Source organism: Pagrus pagrus (genome assembly GCF_965226575.1).
Source record: "Pagrus pagrus genome assembly, chromosome: 20".
NCBI lineage: Eukaryota > Metazoa > Chordata > Actinopteri > Spariformes > Sparidae > Pagrus > Pagrus pagrus.
The window spans coordinates 11,027,667-11,053,306 of NC_140207.1; the positions used below are offsets into that span (position 1 = coordinate 11,027,667).

At 42.7% G+C, this 25,640-nt stretch overlaps 3 protein-coding genes across 5 annotated transcripts in view; all 3 read left to right on the forward strand.

Moving 5' to 3' along the window:
• The first annotated feature begins 1,179 nt into the window (after positions 1–1,179).
• LOC311249161 (B-type lectin plumieribetin-like) lies at positions 1,180–5,770 on the forward strand. Of its 3 annotated transcripts, none has more exons than XM_084339970.1 (3): positions 1,180–1,199; positions 5,150–5,243; positions 5,416–5,770. In XM_084339970.1, exons 2-3 carry the CDS (start codon positions 5,154–5,156, stop codon positions 5,662–5,664), a joined length of 339 nt encoding a protein of 112 aa, XP_084196096.1. In that variant the 5' UTR covers positions 1,180–1,199; positions 5,150–5,153; the 3' UTR covers positions 5,665–5,770. The 3 variants fall into 3 exon arrangements, with proteins under 3 accessions (XP_084196096.1, XP_084196095.1, XP_084196094.1); XM_084339969.1 differs by lacking the exon at positions 1,180–1,199 and adding an exon at positions 4,868–4,929; XM_084339968.1 differs by lacking the exon at positions 1,180–1,199 and adding an exon at positions 4,904–4,929 and having other exon boundaries at positions 5,109–5,243.
• Positions 1,470–1,935, forward strand: LOC311249812 (B-type lectin plumieribetin-like; the record flags this gene model as incomplete). The annotated part of the gene is made up of 2 exons (XM_084341128.1): positions 1,470–1,559; positions 1,675–1,935. The coding sequence occupies 2 exons, from the start codon at positions 1,470–1,472 to the stop codon at positions 1,933–1,935; spliced, it is 351 nt and encodes a 116-aa protein (XP_084197254.1).
• A 5,250-nt stretch (positions 5,771–11,020) lies between the features above and the next one.
• nrbp2b (nuclear receptor binding protein 2b) overlaps positions 11,021–25,640 on the forward strand; it is a 38,712-nt gene continuing 24,092 nt past the window's right edge. Inside the window, exon 1 of the mRNA XM_084340851.1 lies at positions 11,021–11,317. Coding sequence (XP_084196977.1) covers positions 11,198–11,317 — 120 coding nt within the window. The 5' untranslated portion in view covers positions 11,021–11,197. The remainder of the gene's footprint in view (positions 11,318–25,640) is intronic.

The following is a 25,640-nucleotide window of genomic DNA, read 5'->3' on the forward strand; positions in this document are numbered from 1 at the left end:
ATCTATTCTGACCAATTAAAATCCCCTCCACTACATTGCGTGAAATCAAGATGCTTATTAATCTGCGACCCTGCATCCACACCACTTTTGTGTGTGTGTGTTTTCTGCTGCTTCCTAGAAGTCCTGCAAAGCCTTTTTTTTATTTAAAAGCGGTTATGCATTTCACAAAACTGAACACCCCTGTTGCTATTTGACTTCCTCGTCAAGTCGCAGAAACATTGGTACAACCCATGTGTTACTAGAAGCTCCAGGTCAGCTTTTAAATACTTTGAGTCAGTGTTTTCTGTCTTTGTGATCACACCAGCCACCAAAAAAAGAAGAAGAAGCAGATCGTCACTTCTGACAGAGCCTTTGCTGACATGGCTATATGACCACTATGATAGAAAGTACAGTAAATTAAAATTCTTCTGACACCAAGACATTTCAGGCTCTTTACACAAAGTGTGTGACTCCCCTTTTAAAAATTGAAGAGGATAATGTTAACCATCTAATCCTGGCCTTGTTTTCCATGTTTTGTTTCACGTCTGTTCGGAGGCTGTGCTGTTCTGTCCAGTGCAGCCATGTTAACAGGGACCTGACTGTCCGGGGAGAGTCAGCGTCTGCAACTTGGCGGTTAGGGGGTGCGCTCAGAGGTCTGACATGGACCTCCACTTTTCCTTCGCCACTGTCCAACTCATATTTTATTCCTGTCCAATCTCCTCACAGCTGTGCTGTAGGAACTGTTTGTCTCTGTGTCCCGGCAAAGTAGCATCATACAGATGTTTAAAACTTCTCACTGCCTCACATAAACTCTGCTCAAAAAGTTCTGCCATTTTGAAAACTCCTTCTTGTCCTGTGGTCGTTTCTCACTTGAACTATTGGCTACACTGCTACACTGCCTTCCACAACAACCTGTGGGACTGCCGTGTTGGTCGGTATCCGTAAGCTTTCAGAAAATTTAACAATGACTGATCAACCACAATCTAAAAATTCAGAGATGTGATTGGTAGATGAAATTTAAGCTCTGAGATTTTTATTTATTCAGAAATCCACAGGGCTTTCTCTCACACATGTAAAGAAATCCAAACATTTTGCAGAAATACGGTGAAAGTACATTAGTACCCTAGCCTACTGAATATAAAAATGGAGTGAATTTAATGTTTTTCACTTTACTCCTCTTCCTCTGCATGCAGTCTGACTGTGGTGGGACTTTCAAGCCTGTAAGTATTCTTTACTTTTGTACTAATGGATGAATTCATGCTGTGCAAGTGTAGTTAAATGCATGAAGGAGTCGCTGCTAGTTACTGTTAAATATGCATGAAGTTTATGATAGGTGCATTAGGTTTATTTTTAGTATAAACAAAAGGAAAAAAATGTAATCACTGGTGGTGCACAACTGAATTGGCTAACCAACTCCCAAAATGTATGATTTATTATAATTTCAGTGTTTTACAGAGATACAACACAGGCTTTCTTTTTGTTGCAGAGTCATGAGCAGGAACTACTTGTCAAAAAATGATGAGCTCCGCAGGGGAGACTTTCTGATCTCCAACAATAGGGAGTATAAGGCTGTTTTCCAGGTGAGTAACTCAAAATATGCATACATTATTCATGTGCACTGGTTGGTGTAAAAGTAAATGCAAGAAGAAGAGAATGTTGTTTGGGAAGAGTCAAATGTCTCTTTGTGCCCTGCAGGACGATGGTAACTTTGTTATCTACGGCTGGCGCCCTCTGTGGACATCAGAGACACACGGATCAGATGCTCAACGCCTGTGCATGCAGGCTGACTGCAACCTGGTCATGTACAACAATAATGACGAAGCCAGGTGGCACACAAACTCCGCCAAACCCAGCTGTAACATGTGCCGTCTTCACCTGACCAATGACGGCAAACTGGTGCTGCACAGGGAGAATGAGGAGATCTGGAACTCAACTTGCTCCAAAGGCATGAAGTGATGTTTGTAATCATCTCACGTTAACTGAGATCAAATAAAAGAGAATTTAACGATGCATGAATGAGTTGTTTTCTTCTTTACTACACTTTGGTCTGTGTTCATTATAAAACAACCAATTCCAAGTGTTTGAGTTGTAAAAACTGTAAATGTTACTGAACCATATATGGTGCTGAGGAGGAACATGAGTTAGTTGAAATTAAAGACATTATTGCAACTGCATCATAGCAGCACAAGATGTCAGACTAATCCCACTGTAGCCTCACATTGCATTTACCTGTCTCCAGTTACATGGAGCAGCTGCATGTTACAGTTTGTTTTCTTGTTGATTGCTTACATGCATTGTTCAACACTGAAGTCACATTGTCAACACTTGTCACACAGTCAGTGAAACAGAAGCTTCTGTGTCGACCAAACTGTGAATCATAATTCATTGCTTTCACACAAAATGCGCTCAATGAACGCATCCTCCAAAATCCACGGACCGTTTTCTCAACACCTGCAAAACACTGTTCAGCATATTTGCAGCACATGTTGCAGACTGTGTGAAGAGTTACGATAAAGCGGTTTCAGTATTGACTGAAAAAAACTGTCCAAGGTTGTTTTCTTGCCGAAATGATCTATTCTGACCAAATAAAATCCCCCCACTACATTGCGTAAAATCAAATATGTTGAAGATGTCTTTTCATCTGCCACCCTAAGGTCCACACCACTTGTGTGTGTGTGTGTGTGTTTTCTGCTACTTTCTTGATTCATACTTCTTCTTCAAAGTCCTGCAAAGCCTGGTCTTTGTTTTACTCAAAGTGGGTATGTTTTCCACAGAACTGAACGCCCGAGGAAGTTCATTAACAACAGGGGTTTTCACACAAAACCGACCAGCAAACATTCTTTATATTCACTCTCTCACAAGAGAGTTGCATTGATTCTGCACGATCTCCTGTCCCACAGGGAAAACACAGAGTGTGATATCAGTAAAGAAATACATTACTGTCCTTGTGCATGATTACTGTACATACTAATCACAGTTATTCTAGTGCAATAAATCTACCTCTTCCAGGGCAAAATGACATTAACCAACAATCCCGGGACCCACTGTTTGTCTTTTTGACCGCCCACTCCCACTAGATTTGTGTTGGAAACCTGGACCCACATATTACCATTAAGTCATATGCAGAACAAGGACACTTGTTGAAAGGAGCAGTAACAAACTGAGTATTATGTTTCTGTTCTACATTCATTGTGAGACAGAGACACATCTTGTTTAGCTACATCATCCTCATCATTATGATCACATTTATATGTCTGATGTTTGCATGGTGAAATAAAAATCAATTTTAACTGTGTTTTCTCTTTGTATGTCACCATTGTCTTTCGACCTTACGAAAGTGTGTTCTTGTGCAAAGCTGCTTTCCTGGAAGATGTAGGAGCTCAGCTATTACATCAGCTGAATCTCCACCTAAGTATTTGTGGTTTATACCTCACTCTAGCTGTCAGTTTACAGTATGTGCTGACAAGATATTTGCTATTACAAGATTACCTGTCCCACTGAACCAATTAGTCACATTATATATTTTTTTAATCTCTTTTTAATTGAGTTTTCATCAGAACATTGATGGAAGCAGACAAATTCTGCAAAAGAGGTGGGGAAGGGAAAGTAGCCTGTTAGGCGCCAATTAAGGCCCACGAGCCATAGGGAGAGGGGGGTCGGATGGCAACAATGTCACTCAGAGTCGGTGAGGAACCGAAGTTCTCTCCCATGTTGCAGAAGAGGTTGCCAGACTTTGTTAAATAACGCAAGTGAGCCATTACCCGTGTAGCATATATGCTCTAAGGCGATAAAACGTAAGACGTCTAACCTGATCACCTCGACCACCTTCCTATGACTCCAACGTGGTACGTGCAGGCAGAGGGAGGAGCACGTCTGGAGGGTGACCAGGAGGCCGGACCAAAAGAAAAAGCAAGTCTGGGGGGTGACCCAGAAGCTGAGCAGAGTGGCCAAGGTGGTAGCCCTCTAGAGGCCAAGCTGGAGGCTCTCAGCAGAGGCAGAACCCTGCTGGAGGCCAACGACACTCCTTAAACTCAGAATGGGATTCTGGAAGCTGGGGTGCTGCTCCAGACACCAGCCAGAGCCAGAGGCAGGAGCAGGAGGAGTCTTGCTGTGGGATATGGTGAAGACGTGGAGCTAGGCAGTGGTCATGACGAGGAGCTTGACAAGAGGCTACATAAATGTATATAAAGGGCTGCAGGTCAGACATGAACCGTGGGCCACTGCAGCAAGGACAAGGCTTCTGTACTTGGGACACCTGCTCCTCCAAGTGAGCCACCGGGGCACCCCTTTCCATTAGGTTATAAACAAACGATCTTTGCTCTGAGTCCACAGAGCCTTTGAGTGCCAAGCAGAGTCTTTCAAAAACAGAGCTGACCCCCTGGGATGGGTCTGCTGGGTTCATAGGTCAGTTCATATGTCAGGTATAAACAAAAAGGGACCCAAACGCAATACACACAGGCAGGCAGGTAACTGAACAAAAAGTCAAAATGCAGGAAGCAAAAAGCAGACAGGGGCAAATCACAGGAGACACAGGACTGATGTAGAGATACAGAACAGGAACGCAGGAGATGCATGACAACAACGAACTGAAAAAGAAAAAGAAACAGGTGAACAGAAAAATGGCGGGAAAGGGACAAAGTGAAAAGCCAAATGTGATAAATAACTAAAGCAGAAACTCAAAACATGACAGCTTTTGATGATTAAAAAGAATATGAGTTGACCTTTACCTTTGTTCGGTATCAGAATAAAACCACAAGTGATAACGACCTGGGGGGAGTCGGCAATGTAGAAGCAGATTGCCCAATAATGGAAACATTCGGCTTTCATAAGAGAAGGACCCTTCCCTCCCCACACCCAGTTCAGGTGTATATAAATGGAGTGAATTTAACGTGGTTCACTTCACTCCTCTTCCTCTGCTTGCAGTCTGACTGTGGTGGGACATTCAAGCCTGTAGGTATTCTTTACTTTTATGCCGATGGATGAATTCATACTGCGCAAGTGTAGTTTAATGTGTGAAGGAGTCGTTGCAGTTTACTGTTTAATCTGTGCTGCTGACATGAAGTATATAATAGTAATAGGTAACAATACCAAATTCAATTCACAAAACCTATGTTTTCATTGCTTTTCAGTGTTTTACAGAGATACAACACAGGTTTTTCTTTTGTTGGAGAATCATGAGCAAGAACAGTTTGTTAAAAAATGGAGAGCTTCGTAGGGGAGAGTACCTGTTGTCCAACAATGGGAGGTGGAAGGCTGTTTTCCAGGTGAGTAAGCCAGATTTCTTTGTAGTCCAGAAGGTCATCAAAATGTATAAATCACTTAGCAAGCTGTCTAAAATTAAATGCATAAGAAAATGATTCTTTATTTTTATTTTTTATTTTATTTAGGAAATGTACATTTCCATAACAGCCAAATGTCTCCATTTCTGCTCTGCAGGATGATGGTAACTTTGTCCTCTATGATGACGGCAGAGCTGTGTGGGCTTCTGACACTAATGGATCAGATGGTTTCCGCCTGTGCATGCAGCCCGACTGCAACCTGGTCATTTATGACAGGGGTAACAATCCCAAGTGGGCCACAAACACCTACCAGCCCAATGAGGTCGAGATGTGCCGTCTAGTGCTGACCGATGATGGCAAACTGGAGCTGTACAGGGATGAAAAAATTTGGAGCTCTGCTGACTAAAAACAAAATCATGAAATGATGTCAATAATATTGAAATTGAATGCTCTGCAGGTGAAAGTCATCTCTGGATGTCAGTGTGAATTACAGTTAACCTGCTTACTATGTAATCTGGAATCAAATAAAAGAAAATGTTCATAATGTACAGTGTACTATGACTGACTGGTTCACTTAGACAGTTCTAAGGTCTTCAGATTACAATACTTTTGTCTGTGTACATTATAAAACAACCGGACCGTAAATCCAAGACTTTGAGTTGTAAAAACTGTAAATGCATTATTGAACCATATACGGTGCTGAGGACATGAGTTTGCTGAGACCAAAGAAATGTTGTTACTGCAACAAGGCACCACAAGATGTCAGTCTAATCCCAGTCTCTGTGTCCACATTATGCCTCACATTACCTGCGTTTACATGTCTGTGATTACATTAGACAGCTGCATATCAGAAAAGTGTTAAATCTCCTTTAAACAGTAAATTGTGCTCATCTTCGTGTTGAATCTTAGGTAGGACATTCTCACAAATGTGATTAAACTGTATGATTTAAAGGTTTTTTAAACGTATCATACACAACACACAATCTAAAGTCTGTTGTTATCTCTTAACATACCTGCCATCACGTGATCTGATCCTCAACCAGGATTCTAACTCCTCTGTTATTTTATATTTCATGATATTATTCTTGGAGGATGATTGCAACAACAGGTGATGATCCACTGGCTGAAAAATGTGCATCAATATTTGAAATTATTGCATCATGCTAAAAAAAAGAAAGCTGAAGAAGACACGTGGTCATTTGCCCCGAAGATGGGTGTCATTATTTTGATGACACGCCAAAGAAATATTTATAATACCTATTTTGACTTTAAATATTTCCATTCTGAATTATTTTATACACCAAGACACTAGGGCAAATTCCCTGTAAGTGAAAACCTACTCGGTGGTTAATGTGATTCAGATTCTGAATCTGATTATGGCAAAATGTGTGCAAAATATGACTTTTTATCTGGTGTGGAGAGACAAAGCTGACAAAATCAGACATGATCAGTCAGTCATTTGTACCAGATCTGCTCCTAAACATACTGCAGAACAGGCCACCTGTCAAATTCACACTCAGAACAAATTGGGGCACAGTATATCACCAGAGAAACTGCTTACTGTGGCTGCCCATAGCTAGTTAGCTCAGTTAGCCATGCAGTTAGTGGAACTGACCGAGAGCTCGGGGACCAGGGGATTGTTGGTGTTTGCACAAGAACCAGCACAGACTGCAATTTTTTGCAATGAAACGATACACCACCACGTCTCATCATATTGGTGTAAACAGATGCTTTATAAATGTGGCAGACCACGTCCTTGCAAGTAGACGCAAGTTTAAATTTTTACTTGTGCCCCTCAAAATACCTCAATGCCCAACTTTCAAAAATAGTGCTTGTGCTTTTCTCTGCAACATGTTGTTGATTCTGTTTTTTAATGTTTTCAACTAAAACTCTGACACACCGCCCCCTCAAACATCCTAGCGGCCAAGTGATGATATATTTAGAGCAGATTTTCACACACTGTGGCCGAAACTGTGCCCAGCAAGGGGCAGTCCTTCTTTTTGCACGGACTACTCATTATTATGTGTGTGCCGTCACTCCTGCTGGTATTGCTGCCATCCCTGAAACACCATTTTGTGCCCTGTCTAGACAGAGCCATTGTGTGCTCTGCTCCTTGTGCCAAGACTAAAATCTCATTAACAGTGAGAGGAACTGGCAGAACTGGGGCTCACTCTCGGGTCCTCTGTGTGCTAAAAATAGAAGAAGAGGGTGATTACCGTATAGATCTGTGATTATAACTCAGCTGTTAACCACCGTGGAGCTGATGCTATTTCTGCTCAGGTGCGGATAGTCAATGAGGAGCCATTAAACATGAGTTTCGATCTGAAATAAAGAAAAAGATAAGATTTATTACTCATAAGAAACAAGACAAAAAAAGGAAATTATTATGAAAAAAACACTTCATTCTGCCATATATGCTCCTACATGATGACGAAATCTTCAGGTGTATTTTCAAAGCAGAGCCACTAGATGGCAAACAAGATTTATACTCAAAAGCAGTTCTCATGAAGTAATATAAACCCCTGCTTGATACTTGGAAATACAGGCCGAGTACCGTATTCTCTCTGGATTAGGCTCAAGAGGATAAAAACAGACAGGGTGTGCTCTCAGCATGGTCAGTTATTGTCAGGCCTGTCAGTCTGTGTCAATGACTACAGCTCTGCAGTCTTTTAGGGAATCACTTGTCCGTGAGACATCATTCAGTGGTGCTTTCTATCACCGAGTAAACAAACGACCCCTCACTCAGTGACAGGTTTTAAGGATATTTCATATCATACTCGATGCACAACAACAACAGAACAAAACAACTGATGAAATGGACCCAAAAAAAGTGAATAACTGCAGGAAGTTTGTGTAAAATGAATGATGTATTTATATTATGTAATTTTGTTAATTGAATAATCATATATATTTGATGTATTTGACAAATTCAGTGTTTTCGGTGATGCTTAACACATAAAAACATTCAAAATGATACATTTATAATTAAACTTTTAAGTTTATTGTTATTATACTTTTAAAAAAACAATGAAATGCTTTATAAACCGTCGTTTATTGTAAAGTTACAACTGATGTTTTATTAATTCTTTGTAAATTAATAAATATTGTATTGCTGATTGTTGTTGCTGATGTTCACAAACCATTCCCGTTGCTTTGGACCGACCTACAGACCCAGAGCGTCAGCATTTCACGCTCAAAAATCAACTTTCCTACTGACCGAACCTTTAAATAATGATCTAAACAAACAAACAATCAAACAAAAACACCAATCAACTATCTTTCTCCAGAATCGTTGATGCCCAGATGTGTCCCCAACAGAGCAAATCAACTAGATCAACTTACTGCAGGATTTTGTTGAAAGTGCAGACAGACTTCATGGTGGGTGACATGTCTGGAGGTTTAGTTGCAGCTTGCCCATAACACCTTCTGTTGAAAAATCTGAGCAATGTTAAAAGTACTGATCTCTCCAGACATTCAGGGCGTCATTATAAACCATACAGAGGATACTGGCGCTTTATCGGCCAAGATGTTGCCAACACAGTAAGTCTGGGAAATGAAATCACCCGGTAATTATTGGTCTACACTTTCTGATGATCCACCCTCTTAATTAAATGATTTTTTTTCCACAACTGGAGCTCTCAAAGACCTGCCAAACAGCCATTAGACCACATGGCTCTCTTTATGAAGGTACAAAAGGCCCTTTCTTTTATTTTATTAACATATCAAACAGCCAGGCCCTTCTGGTGCCCTGTTCTGGTTTAGTTTCTGGTTTCACAGTGGGGACTGTTGCACTGTTCTGGGTTAGAAAGCAGATTCTGTTGGTTCGGTTCTGGTTTATAATAAATAACCTACTTTTAAAACGCCTGTCCTGAAGATGCTGAGACAAAACAAACCATAATATGTTAAATAACAACAACAAATAAGAAACTATACATTTAAAGCAAAGCAAACAAGTTGTTAGGTAAAATATTATGGAGTTGAAACACCCCGCAGGATTAAAACACTTAAAAGTTGACAAAACGTATTTCCATAGTGGTCCTGGCTGTCCGAAACCAAGACAAAGACTGCTGTGTTCAGCGGCCAGAGGGGCAGGCAGCAGTGGCACAGGGAGCCCCCTGCTGCAGCCCCACCACCACAGTCAGAAGTTAACAGGTAGTCGGCTTGTTAGTGCCATGTAAGGATTACTGAAGGGCCTCCAGGGCACAGGGCCTCTGAACCAGAGCCTTTATATGCAGTGACTGTGGACATTTCTTGTTGGCAAATCAATTAAATGATCAGAAAGAGGCGCAAAATGACCACAAAGACACACAAACACCAACAAAGAGACAAAAAAACCACCACAGAGATGCAAAATGACCACAAAGAGTCACTAAATGACAACAAAGAGATGCAAGTGAAAGAGACAGAAACCCCTACAAGATTCACAAAATGATCCCAAAGAGGAACACAACTACTAAGATGAGATGCACAACAACCACAAAGAGACACAAAATAACCAAAAAGAAAGGGAAACCCCTACAAGAGTCACAAAGTGATCACAAAGAGACACAAAACTACCACAAAGACAAACAAACACCTGCAAAAAGTCACAATAGGGCCACAGAGAGACACTTAATGACAGCAAAGAGGCACAAAACGACAACAACCAGGCAAAAAGTGACCTCAAAAAGATACAAAATGACAACAAAGAGATGAAGGAAATAAAAGTAATTTACTGACCATAAAGAACAAAAAATAAATAAAATTAACAGCAAGAAAACAGGGAGTGATGCAACGTCACCATGAAGAGAAACGAGATGACCACAAACAGACGCAAAACAACCACAAAGACGTTCAAAACGACCACAAACAACACAGAGTTGTGTCTCTCGCTCTGTCTGGCTCCTACAGGAGGGCCGGGGTGTCCAGGAGCCGGTTGTCCCTCAAAGTATGGACACAACAATGTCCACAGCTGGAGGCTATTTGGAGTCAGAGCAGCTTTTTATTTCAGATTAGAATACATGATGTTGCTTTTGTCATTTATTTATGACACTGTATAAAACATTATTATGAACAATATGACTGCCAAGAGCCTGGGCTTTACACGTGTGTCTCCTTTCATTACATTTGAGACACACTACATGAAAACATCCAAAAGCTTGACTTGCTTCAGATTGAGGGTGGTGGCCATCCTCCTCCTGAGGTATACCGTATACTTAACACCTACTTTCCTACGCCTCCCTGAGTATGCAGTGCGCGCGTACAGGTGCCTTTACGGTAGCCCATCTCCCTGCGCACCGTGCCTGGCAGGAGCCCACAGCTCCAGACCGAGCAGCACCGACAATGACGCGCGTGGAAGACGGTCGAAAAATGAACGCGCTGCCAGCAAACAGATACATCTGAGGCGGGCCGTGAACGCAGCAACTGGGGGATCTTTTTTTTTTTTTTCCCCCTTCAAGGGCCGAGCTTTTCCTCCCGTGTTGCTTCAGCGTGAAGAGGCGGAGGAGCAGGAGGAGGAAAAAAAAAAAAAAAGCACATTTCGCGAGCTATTTTGCATGCAGCCTACAGGGCGCATGAAGTCTGGGATATATTTTTCCACCCTGTCCAGCGAGCTTGCAATGCTGCTAGTTTCTATCTGAAGGAAGTGTGCGTGGGTTTTTTTTTTCTCTCTCTCACTCTTTTAAGCAATATCTGTTTTTTTATTTCCTCCCATGCAAGATGTTTTGAGCGCCAAGGGAGGCTGAGAGCGGCTGGTGTCGTCTGGGGGTGGCGGCGGCGGCGGCGGTGGTGGTGGTGGGGGCTTGTTCACTGCGCAGACAAGCGGCGGACAGTCTCTGCGTCTGAACCACAACAACACAGCAGACAGCCGAGGAGGCAGGGGAGAGCTGAGAGAGAGAGAGAGAGAGAGAGAGAGAGAGGTGGTGGTGGTGGGAGAAAATCTGGACACATACGGCGTGAAAATGACGATGTCTGTCCCGGAGAGGAAATCAGGATCGGAGGGGAAGGAAGAGGAGAGCGAGGATGAGAGTGAGATCTTGGAGGAGAGCCCGTGCGGCCGCTGGCAGAAACGGAAGGAGCAGGTTGGTTTGTGTGTGTGTGTGTGTGTGTGTGTTTGTGTGTGTGTGTGTTCCTTAAATTGCAATCAATCCGCTCTTTGATCAGGAAACAAATCAATGGAGTTGCAATCTCTGATCAAGCTGGACACATCCCCTATTATGCAATTCTCTCGAGCCAGGCCGAGGTATTACTGCCCCATCCCACCATTCACCCGACACACCGACGTATCCGCTGATCTGCTTAGCCCACTTAAAGTCTGTCTCAGTGGGACAGGAATAGGTTATTTCACCCCGCCGCCTCTTTTCTTCCCTCCAGGAGGATTACTGTGCAGGATCTTGACATTGAACCTGAAGTTTATGAGACTCTGACTCTTAAGATTCAGGGCTGCAAATCACAGTCAGAAAACGTGGGCGTGTAATACTCTTAAGTTACTCACTTAAAGGATGAGTTCACCCAAAAATGAAAAATTCAGTCATTGTCTACCCATGTCAATGTGAAGCACCAGAAATGTTTTGCTGAAGACGAAAATCTCACCAGACTTTCCATCGGCGCGTGGCTGACTAGATACTGACTGAATTTTCATTTTTGGGTGAACTCGTCCTTTAATTCATGGCTGCTAAAACGCACTAACACACTGCGAGCTGTGTGATACAAGTCTAACTTCTTCACTTAAAGGATAAATTCACCCAAAAATATAAAATCCAGTCATAATCTGCTCATGTTGGGTGAAGTTTCCAAGTCCACAAAACGTTTCTGGAGCTTCACAGCAAAACAGCGTTGCAGCGTTCTCCCGAGAAGTAGATGTGGACAAAACAACAGATTAAAAAACACAAAATGGCTCCATACAGCTCGTCCAACGTAATCCAAGTCTCCCAAAGCCCAGAGATATCAAACTGATTAGAAAACAGGTTATTTACACCCACATGCTTTTAGCTTAGCATCTCCAGTAAAGATTTCAGCTCAAAAAAGTGTGAAAATAACCTGTTTTCTAATCAATTTGGGATCTCAGGGCTTCGGGAGACTTTGATTACGCCGGATGAGCCATTTTATGTTTTAATTCTTGGCTTTTTTTTTGCATTTTAAAACAAGTCCCCATCTACGGCAGTTGTTTAGGAGAATGTGAAGCTCTGGAAATGTTTTGTTGACGACAAACTCTCACCAGACTTTCCATCGGTGCGTGGCTGACTAGATACTGACTGAATTTTCATTTTTGGGTGAACTTATCCTTTAATTCATGGCTGCAAATCACACTAACACACTGTGGCATTGTAAAACAAGTCTGACTGCTTCACTCAAGTTCACCCGAAAATGAAAATTCAGTCATAATCTGCTCATGTCGGGGGAAGTTTACTTGTCCACAAATTTGGCGGACCCCGCCACCTTTCTAACTTCAAGCAGTGTTCTGGAGACGTTATTTTCCTGTTGAGGACAGCTTGTTTATTCAGTTGTGGAAAGAATGAATATTGTGAAAAACTGGGTCATTTTGGAGAAAAAACTCTAACTCAGAATTGTGATATTTACAATATTAATGATGAAATTATAAAAACTCCATAACTGAGGTCCAAGCAACTCGATGAGGAGCTGATTCATATGGTGACCGGTCGAGAGCTCCTGTGTTTGTAGCAGAAATAACTACAGGACAAATAATTCTGCTGTTCATGTTATTGAGGGGTACGAGTCCCTGTCTGTCCCAGATCTACTGCTATATATATGACTCTGCTGCCTTTCCACATGAGGATCAGCAGGAGACGGACTGTTCAGACATCAGCAGCATTACAGAAAATAACCCAGTGGCCTTGCTCGAAGCTTCCTCTCCCAGTAATAACTCCGTGTTTGTTCCACGTCGACATCGAAGACACAAAATGCAGCTAGTTTCTGTGACATTCGCTACATCAGCAGCCTTGATGCTACTAAAAACCTGTCTATTAGAGCTAGATTAATTGATTAGTTGTCAACTATTGAGCTAATTGCCAACTATTTGTCATTTTTTAACAAAAATAAGTCAAAATTATCTGATCCCAGCCTCTTAAATGTGAATACTTTCTAGTTTCTTTACTCCTCTATGGCAGTAAACAGAATTTCTTTGGGTTGTGGACAAAACAAGACATGTGAGGACATCATCTGATCAACATTTTAATTGATTGGATTCGATTATTCGACTAATTGAGAAAATAACAGACAAATGAATCAACAATGAAAATAACTGTGAGTTGCAGCCCTGCTGTTTATGTGCTTTCTGTGAGGAATGTCAGACGTTTATAAACCACAAAAGTTCGTTCATTATCAGAGAGAAGAAACAAACTTCTGAATTTCTCAACAATTGTGACTCAGTGGGCGTCGCCTCCACTAACTGCTCCTGATAAGCCCGAGGATTTAAGTGGAAGGTTATCTCTGGGACGCACGCTGTGTCCTCTGAACGCCGCGACCACCTGACCTCCCACTTCCACTTTCTGTGTCAGCGAGCATCATTCATGTCAGAGCCCACACACACACACACACACACACACACACACACACACTACCCCACCCCGCCCTGGTGTTTTTCCACTGATTGATTATCCATCATGACTTCTGGGCTTCCTCTGCTGTCACATTTTCATTAGCCCTCTGCTGAGAGCACCAGTCTTATAGAGATGGTTGCCATAATAGAAATCGATGTCTGAAAATCAGACGCATTAATTTCTTCATGTCAGCACATGTCATAAAATGAGAAATGGATGCTTTGTAACAATCAGATTTAAGTTCAATGTTCGTTTACATCAGACAAATCCTTTTTTACAGAATATTAACATTAACAAACACATTTTACAGGAACTTTAGCACATTTTAAATGAAAATTTCCCAGAATCCTGAACATGGGAAGCATAATTTCATTAAACAAACACAGCTCAAACTAATGACTTTTATCCACAATCAATTATTCTGTCAATGGCCATCGTAAAACCTTCAACCACAAGCTGACAATCAGCCATAATCTGTTTTCTAGATGAATCAAGTGTTGATTGACAAATTGAGTAATTTAATCAAAGCAGTGTGAGCTAATCATCGTGATACAATGCCACTGAAAACACAATAATCTGTCTGTTGTGCCTTTACTGATGCTTTTGGACCTGCACTCACCAGTTTCACCCGCCTCTGTCTTTCACTCCATCGCTCACCTTGACCTAGCTCCCCAAGCGATTGTGCAAATTCAGCCCTCGAATAGGCATTTTTAATGATGAGCTGTTGCCAGGCTGCAGTGTTTATACGTGTTTGATCCTGACTATCACAAACAAAACGAGCCCGTGTGACATTATCTCTCAGGAGCCAGTGACTGTTACTGCTCCAACAGGTTCAAACCATAGCTGCCTTTGAAATTGCCGTTGTGCTGACAGATCTGTGAAATCATTCAGAATCTTAAGAGCGCAATAGATCCAATACGACCGTCAATCAAAAAGTAATTTTCATTGCAGGCTTGACTGTTTGGATTTGTTTGTCGGCTCCTCTCTCCGTCCAGCAGGCCCGGGTGTGTCTGAGCGGCGGGCTTGAAATGCACATGAATGCTCGGTAAATAAGTCAGTGGGTGAAGGTTCAGAATACACGCTGCCGTATCTGTTATTCAGCCCAGGCATTAAAATAAACATCACGGTCACATGGTCGGCACATGTTGCCTTGTTTTCTCAGCAGGCAGGAATGGTTTCACTTTTTTTTTTTTAAAACTGGACGAATGTGTTGCATTCAAAGTCAGTTTATCCGTCTTGAGTCAACTCACAGAACGCTGGTTTTTCTCTGAGACACCGAGCTGCGATTGGAGCTTGGATTTTTTTGTACTTTTTCAGGCTCAGATGTGTGAAAAGCAAACAGAAAATGTTCCCATGAGACGACGCAAGAAATTAATTAAACTGAAGTTGGTGGATGAGCAATTTCCAAATTAAATGGTGTTGGTGAATAGTGGTGAAATGCTGCACGTATCTCTTTGATTGAGTCATCTGTGCTCTTCCCAGTGTGGCGACATTCATGCTAACGCAGGACGTTTTACACAAGCAAGGTAGTGACTCACATGATACTGCTGTTGAGACATGAATCTGACAGAAAACTGCCATCTTCCTTCCAGGTTATCTTTGCAGAATAAGAAATCTTGCTAATCAGTCTGTGGAGAGATATTTCTGAAAACGTGTTGAGATCAGACCTCGGATGCTGTGAAGTGGAGGCTTTCACGACGTGAATCAAAGAGAGTGTGCAAGGTGAAAAGGTGAAAGGAGAATGTCATTATTTATGATGTACATCACGAATAAATGTCCATAAATCTGCCGTTTTTAGCCGTTACTTATGTGGTTAGGTGATATGTTGTCCCCTATAAATTTATAAATTAAACAGATGGCCAGTTCTTATATATTGCACCTCTTAACAACAGTTTTACAGAAACTTAAAGAACTAATAGAGCTTATTTAGCTTATCTTGATCACAGTTTACTTGAGCAAAGCAGACAAAAGCAGCAAATCCTCACTTTTGACAACCTGTCACCAGCCTGTTTCTAAAATGTAAACCTGAAATACCGTACGTTGTTGCCTTGTGTAAAACTACTGTGACGTCACAAACTGGTTTGAGGACTACTGTTGCTTTGAAACCAGAAGTGACCATATTTGGACCAGAGGTTAGCAGCTGGGGAGGATAATCCTGATTGGATCTGACTGAGAACCTGATGACACGCATCAACCTGTCAATCACATGGTCATGCCCGGAAACATGCACTGCTTTATCGTCTGTCTTACTCAGTGAACATCTTGCTGTACTGAGGAAGACTTGAAACTAGCGATTGAGACCATGAACTCTTCAGGAAACTGAGGCCATAAATCAAGTGAGAAGTAGTGTCATTTTCTCATAGACTTCTATACAATCGTGCTTATATTTGCAACCAGTGGAGTCGCCCCCTGCTGGCCATTAGAAACAACGATGCCACTTCGACTCCACTGTTCATACTCGCAGCCCAGAGTAAACTGACTAACTCCATGGCAACCTTGAAGTTCCTGTCTCAGTTTTGCCGGGCGGGCACAGCGTGCTCTAAAGAGTGATTGTCATAACAGCACAGTGGGAGTCACATCCACCAGAGACACAGTGAACCCCAACCCATCACACTGCGCTCTTTTTTATCACAGCCTGGACAGAGGATTATCTCCGGCCCCCCTCCGATCTCGGCTCGATATTGCAGCACGGTAGACCTCCTGAAGTGAATCCACACCCATCCCCGCACGCTGGTGCACCAGCAGCGTCACAGTACTCATTCCAGTAATTGCTCCAACGTCTATTTCCAGGACCTGTCTCCATCTGCTCACGGAGAGATGAAAACGAGGCGGCAAAACTGCATGAATTTATCATAGCGTTAATTCACAAGCACAGATGAATGTGTGAGGTTCAATGTGACGGGCAGATGTTGTTTTCTGCATTTGCATGTTAACTGAGATGTCGTGCATGTGTCAGGGCTCGCGTGCATGTGTCGGCTTGTGAGCAATGCGGAAAAAAAAACATTGCATTTCAGCAAGACATTTTGAAAAAAGCCCATTGCAATAGGCATTAGGTCGGAGAGGAGCTGGTAAAAAATAGGTACAAATTATAAAACGAATAAAGGCTGAATTCCATTTAGCTTCTCTTGCTTCTTCTCCACTGGCGTGCCGTGAAAAGGCCTATATTGATTACAGCATTGTTGTCGTTTGTCATGTAATCATGTGATGATCGTCAGGGTTTCCCCCAGGAAATTGCTCAGCAGATGTGGAACAATGTGCCACTCAATCATATCTCAATCATGAGTAGATGATGGCCTAAACAACAGCCACACTCATTAACGATATGGCAGTTGTTGTGAGAAATGTCACCGCAGCTTTCCTTCCCTGGATGTTTGAAGGTGTCATTTTTCAAACTAAACCTAATGTTAAAGGTAATTGAGGTGATTTTTGCTTCTTGTATGGTGGCCCACCTCTGTAAAAACATACTTGTAGGCAGGCTTGTTCTCTGCGATGGGCGTTGTCTCATACAGAGTATGACGTTTGAGCTGGTGGATGCAAGAAATTAATTTACATCATTAAGTAACCAAAAACTCAGACATGTGGCTCGGATGGTATGTGGACCCAAAGCAATGTCTTCACATCGAAGCCATCTCTGACTATCACTTAATTTACAGGAGTATAAAATTCTCATGAAGTGCCAGCTGAACACGTTGGGCTTATTTTATCACTGCAAGTGATTATCACTGGCAGTGAACCTCCAGTAGTTTTAGGATGTTTTCAATTTCAAAGAAGCTGAGCAAACCCTTCCTCAGCACAGAGCGTTGCCCCTCGTAAGCCCATGTCAAGTTGTGGCTTGCAGTGAGTGCTGCCCGTCCTGAGGGGATCCTCCTAATGACTTACGCTCCATAATAATCCAGCAGTGCAGGCATGTTTCCTGGCTTGACAGCTGCCCTATGAGGAATGACATCCACTCAGATTTCCCTGGAGGGGAAACGGAGAGAAGGGATAGTCAGCTTTGATCCACCTGTTAACACGGTCACCCGGCCCTCCGCGCCTGTTGCTCAGGGCTTAATGTTTTACTAGGAAAACACATTCACACACATTCATTCCTAGAATACAGAAATAATGATTTGTGCAGATGAGTTCATTGATTTTTTTTGGGTGGGTTATTTTTAGCCACACTAGCAGCAATGTTGCCTTATCTTGTTGGTTGGTCCACTTTGATCTAGACTGAAAATCTAAGCACCTGTTTGATGGACTGACAGCAAAATTTGAACAGACATTCGTGGTTACCAGAGGATTAACCCTGCTGATTTTGGAGGTCCCTTGACCTTCTGTTGAGGTTGAGCTTCCTGGTCATAAGTGAAATATCTCAACAACAAATGGATTGCCATGAAATGTTCATAAAGTATCAAACGGTGTGGTATCATGGTGCCTTCGAGGATGAATCTCGATGGCACTGGAGATGCTTTGCTAGCTTTTAATTTTGATCGTCGAATTCAAAAACACAGCTAGCTTACCGGTAGCCTGCAGCTGAACTTCCAGACACTTATCCTGTGAGCATGAGGATGTTCGACTGACTGCTACCAGATGTAGCTCCCACAGCATCTGAGATGTTGTTTACCTTTCAGAGATCCCATATTGATTTGTTAAAGAAGAGGGTTTACTCATGGGAGGGAGAACTGAACTGAACCCAACTGGTAGCATTGCCAAGGGCTGATTTTTTTGCAAACACACACCGCCATAAAGTCAAGCTACTGTTTTTTAAATGACAGTTGTTGCGGCATAAAACAAACAATCTTTTGATCTTTACAAATACAGATGTGCAACAATCGCAATACCACGATTACTAAAAAGGGTTTGAATCGGAAATTGAATTTAATCGTGACATCGAGATCCAAAGTCATGTCGAAACCACAAACGATAGGACAAAATCATCCGGATTGGAAAATAAGATATCTTGACATTGTTGTTGTTGAGGCTGAAGAACATCTGCTTGTTTGCACAGGTGTGTCTCTGACAGGGAAGTGTAACTTCATCACTGTTGATTCAAGGTGATTCCAGTTGAACTTGTCATCTGTGTGGAAGTAAAAGAGACCTGCAGCTCCGCCTTCTCCGGGCGCATGAATGATTTAACAACACTGTGTAATTCACCTTCTCATGTGTGATGACATACTGTATTTTACTACCTGGGTGTGTCTGGCCCAGCCTGCCAGATCACATCAGAGATACCATTGTTTTGTTTTGTTTTTTTATCTGTGTTTTGCAGCTGTCATTGTTCAGTTTCAATACACATTTCTCAGCCAGCGGCGGTGTTTAAACTGAAATCGCAAACTAATTGCGTCACGCTGTTGTTCACGTAAGCTAATTGCCGTGCTCTGAACATTTTGAAGAGAAGAGATACTGCTCTTACTCTCTGGAGAAGCTGAATGCTTTCTGATGTTTGCATGCTGCTATCTCTCAGGCGGCCGTGCATGACAGAGGCCTGTTTATACAAAACAGGAGCCGGCATGAGGGTTTTAGCTGCTGATCACTCATTGGTCAGCACTTAGACAAGGAAGCTATTACTAACCCTCAGCTTGAAGGAAATGTGCCCCCTCTGGTACGCTGTTATCATCAGCTTGTGATATTGAGCGCATTCCCGGAGTTCATTTGAGAGTAAGTGTGGAAGCTGCAGCTGGCATCTATACTTTATTAAAGGTGAACAGAGGAAGGAGTCTGCTGTGCTCTTCGTGCAGCTGTTGAGTTTCAAGTCAGAATCTCGTGTTAGTACGTTTAAGAAATTGAGATAACGTGCGTGGTTCCTCTTTTTTGCCCTCTGTGTGCACAGCTAAGTAGATCACTTGTTCCCACAGATTATTAGTTTATGGCCTCAAATTAATAGCTCATGTGCTTCAAGCTGTATACTTATTTATTGCCTTCATTCGATTGGTGTCCCTGAAATACCTCATTCGCTCGCCATCGTAACAGCCAAGAAGGATTTTCGGTCACGGATCATGAAGGAGTTCACAATCTACTTTTCAGGCGAGTCGTAGTCGTAGTCGTAGATCAATCTAGCTTCTGTTTCTTTTAACGCCGCATGGACAGACACATCAAAAAATATTCCACAAGCTAACAATAGGTCTGCTGTGTCAGATCCGCTGCAGCGTTACAGCAAACAACAGAAGAGAGAGTGGTCAACCTATTAGGCTCAATCAGCCATCGAGCTGTCGCAAGATGCTTTTATACCTCGACCTTTCGGCCTCAGAACATTTTCATGCCTCGATCCGATCATGTGACCTCGACGGTTCCTATCACCTGGTTGTGAAATGCGACCCCTCTGTGGGTTATCAGACCTGTTGGGACATACAGAGAGGGATCTGTCAGCGTTTTCCACTCCAGCTGTGTGAAATGGAGCCGCCCCGGATTTTCTGCCAGTCGGACGGGGGAAGCTGGCATGAAAAGGAATCCTCCAGGAATGGCTGACATGTCTGCAGGCTTTCACGGAGCTGTCATAGTAGTTCATGTCACATGACATCTGCGGCCTCTGAGAAATGCCTCGCACCTACTCAAGCATGCTCCACTCACAGTCCGCAAGATCTGTGAAAGAGGGCAGTTTTCTCAGAGTCCTGTTTTTGCAAACTTTTCAGATTTCTTGCATCCCTGGATTCTTGAGAAGGGAGAATTCTGGCACTGATCCCACAGAAACACAAGTCTTAACGGCGCCATTTGGATTTGCATAATTCAAACTGCATAATTCCATCATTATTCATCTCTTCTTCATTTTTTAGCGTCTCCTGTAAGAGCCTTTATTTGCAATTAAATGAAATGCACCAAAGGAAAACACTTCACTCAAAGACTCTTGAACATACACACGACTCAGAACACTTGAAATATTAAGAACTGCTTTACTTAAAGCAGCTTTATGTACCTATTTTATCTTAAAATAACATCTTTATACCCAACTATATCTAATTTTGGTGGATCATTTTTAGGGAGGACATTTAAAAGAGTTTCCTGAAAACAACCTGTAACTGCTGTGTACTGTAACTACAAGTACATGTCAGCTCTGTAAGATGACTGACCGGGCTCAGTGGCCTCCATGGCCATCGTGACAGTGTGAGGAGAGGATGTTTAAACCGCCTGGCTAGCTGGTTAGCATGCTAGCATCAATAGATATCTGCAACACAGCACAGAGACGTCTTTGACTTAATGTCAATCCTGTTATTTCTTCTCATTCTGTTGATAACTTGCTTTAATTTTTAATACGTATTGCACCTTTAAAGAGCATCTGTTCCATAAACTCGAGACATTCTTCAAGGCAGCACTGCTCTGTTGTATGTGTCCTTTATTATCAAAATATATACCAACATCTGACTCCGACTGTGGAAACTTAACCAGGGGGATTTTCTTGAAGACATGCAGAGCTTTTTAAATCTGGGTCTTGTGATTCTGATGCACACACACAGACACATTAGTGTTTAATAATAGTCTCGGTCCAGTTCCTGTTATGCATTGTAACATGAAGCCTTTAATAAAGCTTTGTGAAGCCTGCCACTGTCTACACTAAGTGCTGACTGATTCCCGTAACGTCTGAGGCCTGCTGGTTTAAAAGGGCTGCTGAACAGAGCGGAGACTGTAAAGACATTAAAGGTGCTGTTATGGTTTGGTTGCTGTTGTTATTCACCCTCCCCCCTGCTCTCAGGCAAAGGCCAAGGTCTTCCACCTCCTCACATCTGCCCCGCCGTTGTATATGTGACTTTGATCGGAGAACATGTGTGTGAATATCCAGCCCTAAAAACATTGCACAAATCCTCCAGAGCCGCTGCAGGCAGGTGAGAAGAGGTTGCGCAAAGCCTCTATAAACACGACTATCAATGTGTTTTAACTCTCAATAAAGGAGGGATACGGCATGAAGTTATATACACACATGCTTTTACGGCTTCAAAGGGAGCTTTCTTGGCTTTGTTGACCAGCTGATATGAAGAGTGTGTGTGTGTGCAGGTTTCAAAGTGTTGATTCATTCCTCTGAACTTCAACACCAGCAGCTCATATCTTGACCTTTGAAATTAAATATGGATATCTGTGTGTGTGTACGTCAAATATGAACATTAAAGTGACATTGACATTCAAGGTGATATTGCGATATTCATTAACTGTGTAGGAAACGTATTATTCTGACAGTCTGCCATTTATAAGTGCTAAAAAGTTCAGCTGTGTGTTTAAATTTTCTCTGGGCTGTTTTGATTTGTTTTTAAGGCGGCACTCGGCGTGTTTTTTTGCAGCTGATCTAGATTCACAGGTCACTGCTGTAATACGCATTGCATTCTGGGTATTGTTTGTGACGTTTCATGTATTTTACAGTGACTTAGAGTTTTCTAGTGTTTAAACAACGGCAGCAGTGCTTCTGTAGTCGAGGAAGAGACTTCTGCCAGCAAAGGAAATGTGTCACTGAAATGTCTCAAAGGCTCACATAGCATCACTTTGCAAGTGCGTCTGATGTGACATATTTTCCAGCGGTGTACATAATTTAATGGAAAGAAACATGAAAGGAAAATCCTTTCATTCTTTACATTAAAATGACTGCACAGTTTTTATACAGTAAGTTAGTTGCAGTAAGGTTATTACACTAAGATATTAACCTGCGGTAATAGCATCATACTGTAAAGCTACCATGAAGATACAATTAAAAGTCTAACAGTGTATAGCGTGAAGCCGGTATACCACTGTAACCCTCGTCTTTTGCCTCTTTTTCAGCCGCTAAAGCCGCCTTGAAGCATCTGGGTCAGCCCTGGAAAATTTCAATAACTTCTGCATTAACCACCTGAAAGCAAAATCCCGCCCTTTTAGCTGGCGTGGCCTCGAAGATGCAGCACACAGTCCTGCATCAAACATACATGATAAGCAAAATCATCCATTCCTGAGCTGTGTGAATGTCTAGTCCCGTGTTGTTGCTCGTGGCCTCATCGGTCACCTGCAGCTTTCCTCCTCCCGAGCGGAAGTAGCATGGAGCTTGTGCTTTACGAGCTGAAATCACACTTCCACTCCCTTGTAAATCTGCCGTTGTTCCTGTGTGGCGGGCGTGATCGCATTTGCATTCAGAATTTGAATGACTCTGTGTTGTTTATGCAGCTCAGGCGGCTCAAAGTAAAGCAGGTTGCTCTGATGCAGGAGCGGCGGTTGAATTAGAAGTGCTTCCAGCAGCCATCAATCAGGAGGATGATTTAAATAATGGGTGAAAGCCCCACCCTGCGCTATAGACAATGATGATGAGGGGCGTAGCTGCTGCCTTTGAGGTCGTGTCCTCTGTATTTCTATCTCGAAATGAAGGGGGCTGAACTGTAGTTCACATGTTTATGTTTCAAATTACAGATAGTGGTTTAGTTTTATAGAAAGATGCTGTATATGAGGAGAAGCGCAACAATTTTACACTTTTGTAGAGTCATGATTAGGCTGAAATATCACTTTTTACTTCATTATTCCTTCTGACTTTTTGTTCGAGGGTCACTCTACAGCAATGTCACTCTTATCTATGATTGTCGATGATTTAGTTGCCATTTAACTAATTTCAAGACACCAGTGGACAACTTACCTTTCTGTTTTTTTCCCCCTGTCCCCTTCAACATCACAAACATGATGGAAAAACAGGGAGCAATTGAAAGCAGCACATCATGTACCTCATCAGAATATATCCAGAAGACTGTTTTTTCAGGTGCTGATAATGGGACTCGCTAAGGAGTGAGACATCTCGCTACTTTCTGATGAGTTGCAGATGCGCAGTAGCGATCAGGCAGCTGACTTGGATCAGAGCACATGGAAGCAACAAACAACAGTCCCTTTTTTTATCTTTAACTTCGGTCTATCTTTCAAACTCTGCTTTGGCTGAACGATGATCAAGGACTGCTTGACTGAGACGGATGGAAAGTTATTTAACAAGCCAAGGGCCTTGACTTCAACACACGTCAGCATCGTGCCAGACTAGGAGAGCAAAGTAGTGTGTTCACATCGCAGGCGAGCTAATGACAACCTGTGAATTCTTGCTGTTGTTTTGCAGAGGACGTGAGTTGAGTAGACGGATCAGATCTCAAATGTTTGCTAAATGTCATGGGGGGCCTTCGCACCTGTACTTCAAACTGTCCACTTGTGATTGGATCACGCATGTTAATGCGAGGTCTGAACAGGGCCTCCTACTTTCTTTTTCATACGTGTACTTAACACAGGCTTTTCCGTCTGAACAGCTGCTTAGGACTACAGTGTTTTTAAAAACCTGTCCGCGGCCCTGCTGATGACAACACACATCGCCGCTGTCGATGCCCTGTGCACAAACTGTTGTCAGGCAGGTGGGGGGTGGGTAAACACACACTAACCTCCCATGTGGTGCTTTCACAGACACTCCTATTGAGCTTTGTCTGTAAGGTTACGTAACACTAACAGGCACATAAAAAGCAGCTCGCCGTCTCCATGCACGTCTGCCAACAGGCTTTTGTTTGACCACGTGCTGACGAGCCAGCTCAGGTTGACTTTCACTACTCAGCTTAATCCCCCTGGAAGATAAATGCCACATGATACACATGACTCTCTCTGCTCCGTCGTCTTATTCATATCTTCTTTCCTTTTAGCCTCATGTGTTCCTCCACATGGGGCCGTCTTAACAAGCTTAATATCTGCTACCTGACTAATTGAGGCCTATAAAACGGAGAAACTTCTACTTAACTGCATTCTCACACCCCCCTTAAGTGGCTTCTTGTGCTTGACAGTGTTGTTTTATGCCCCGCACTAATGTCAGTCCCAACATGCACGAGCATGACGCCGCGCTCAAACCAAAGCTTTTAACTGTTTCTGGCTGGCTACTGTGCAAATACTCAATAAGCCTTTGCAACCTTCGCCAAGTCTTTTGAGGTTTTACCCTGAGTCACCCCGTTTGCTTGCTTGGAAAGCTGTACTGCAGTAACCTCTGCTGGAGATGCAGGAGAGGGGGGTGCGGTCGCTGGAGCTCACATAACATATTGCTGTTCCTGCGGGGGTTTGTAGTAGCAACGAAGCGAGCAGTGTGTGTGGATTTACGAGCATGAATTGGGTAATCCAGTGGGCAAAAATTACCCCGCTTTATGGAGAACTTTAATACTCGGGGCGGACTCTGCCAGACCCTGTTAAGCCTCTCCAAGAACACAGTCAATTGCGCATGTTTTTAAAGAAACGGGAAGGGGGCCAGTTTCAGGTCGAGGACACACAGCCTAGTTAGAACCACTGCTCCTTTTCCAAGAACCGGAGCCTTCGAGAAAAAAGTCATTGCAAAACAATCCCTCCTTGGTTTGCAAACCTTCTCCTCACTCTCAACTTGTCCTTTGGTGCCAAATTGTGGATGTGTTGGCGAGTGAGTTTGTGGGTGAAGCTAAGTGATGGCGCTTCAGCGAATCAGCGGTCCACTCCCAGCGTCCACCCCAGCCCCAAGAACTGAAACCTCACAAACTGTAATTGACGTCATCGAGCGCCAGGGCTCCGAAGCTTCAATGAGGAATGAATCATCACTTTCACAACAGACATTTCTGTGGCCAGCAAAGTATGAGGCTCAGATCTAGTTTATTTATGAATGTAAATCATTAGTGGTTGTGTTTGTTAAAAAAAAAACAAAAAACAAAAAAGCAGATGGAAACAGTTAAGCATAGTCGTGGCTTAATAGAATAAAGAAGTGCAGTTTTCGGGGGACTTTTGACTTCTCCTGTCACCCAACACTAAAGACAAAGTAGGGAAAAGTGTTCAGATCCTCCATTTAAAGGAACTATATGTAAGATTTTTTTGTGAAAAACATTCAGAAAATTACAAAAATGTATCAACGGAATGTGAAGAAAGCTGAACGTCTCTGCATTGTGTTGCACATATTGACAGA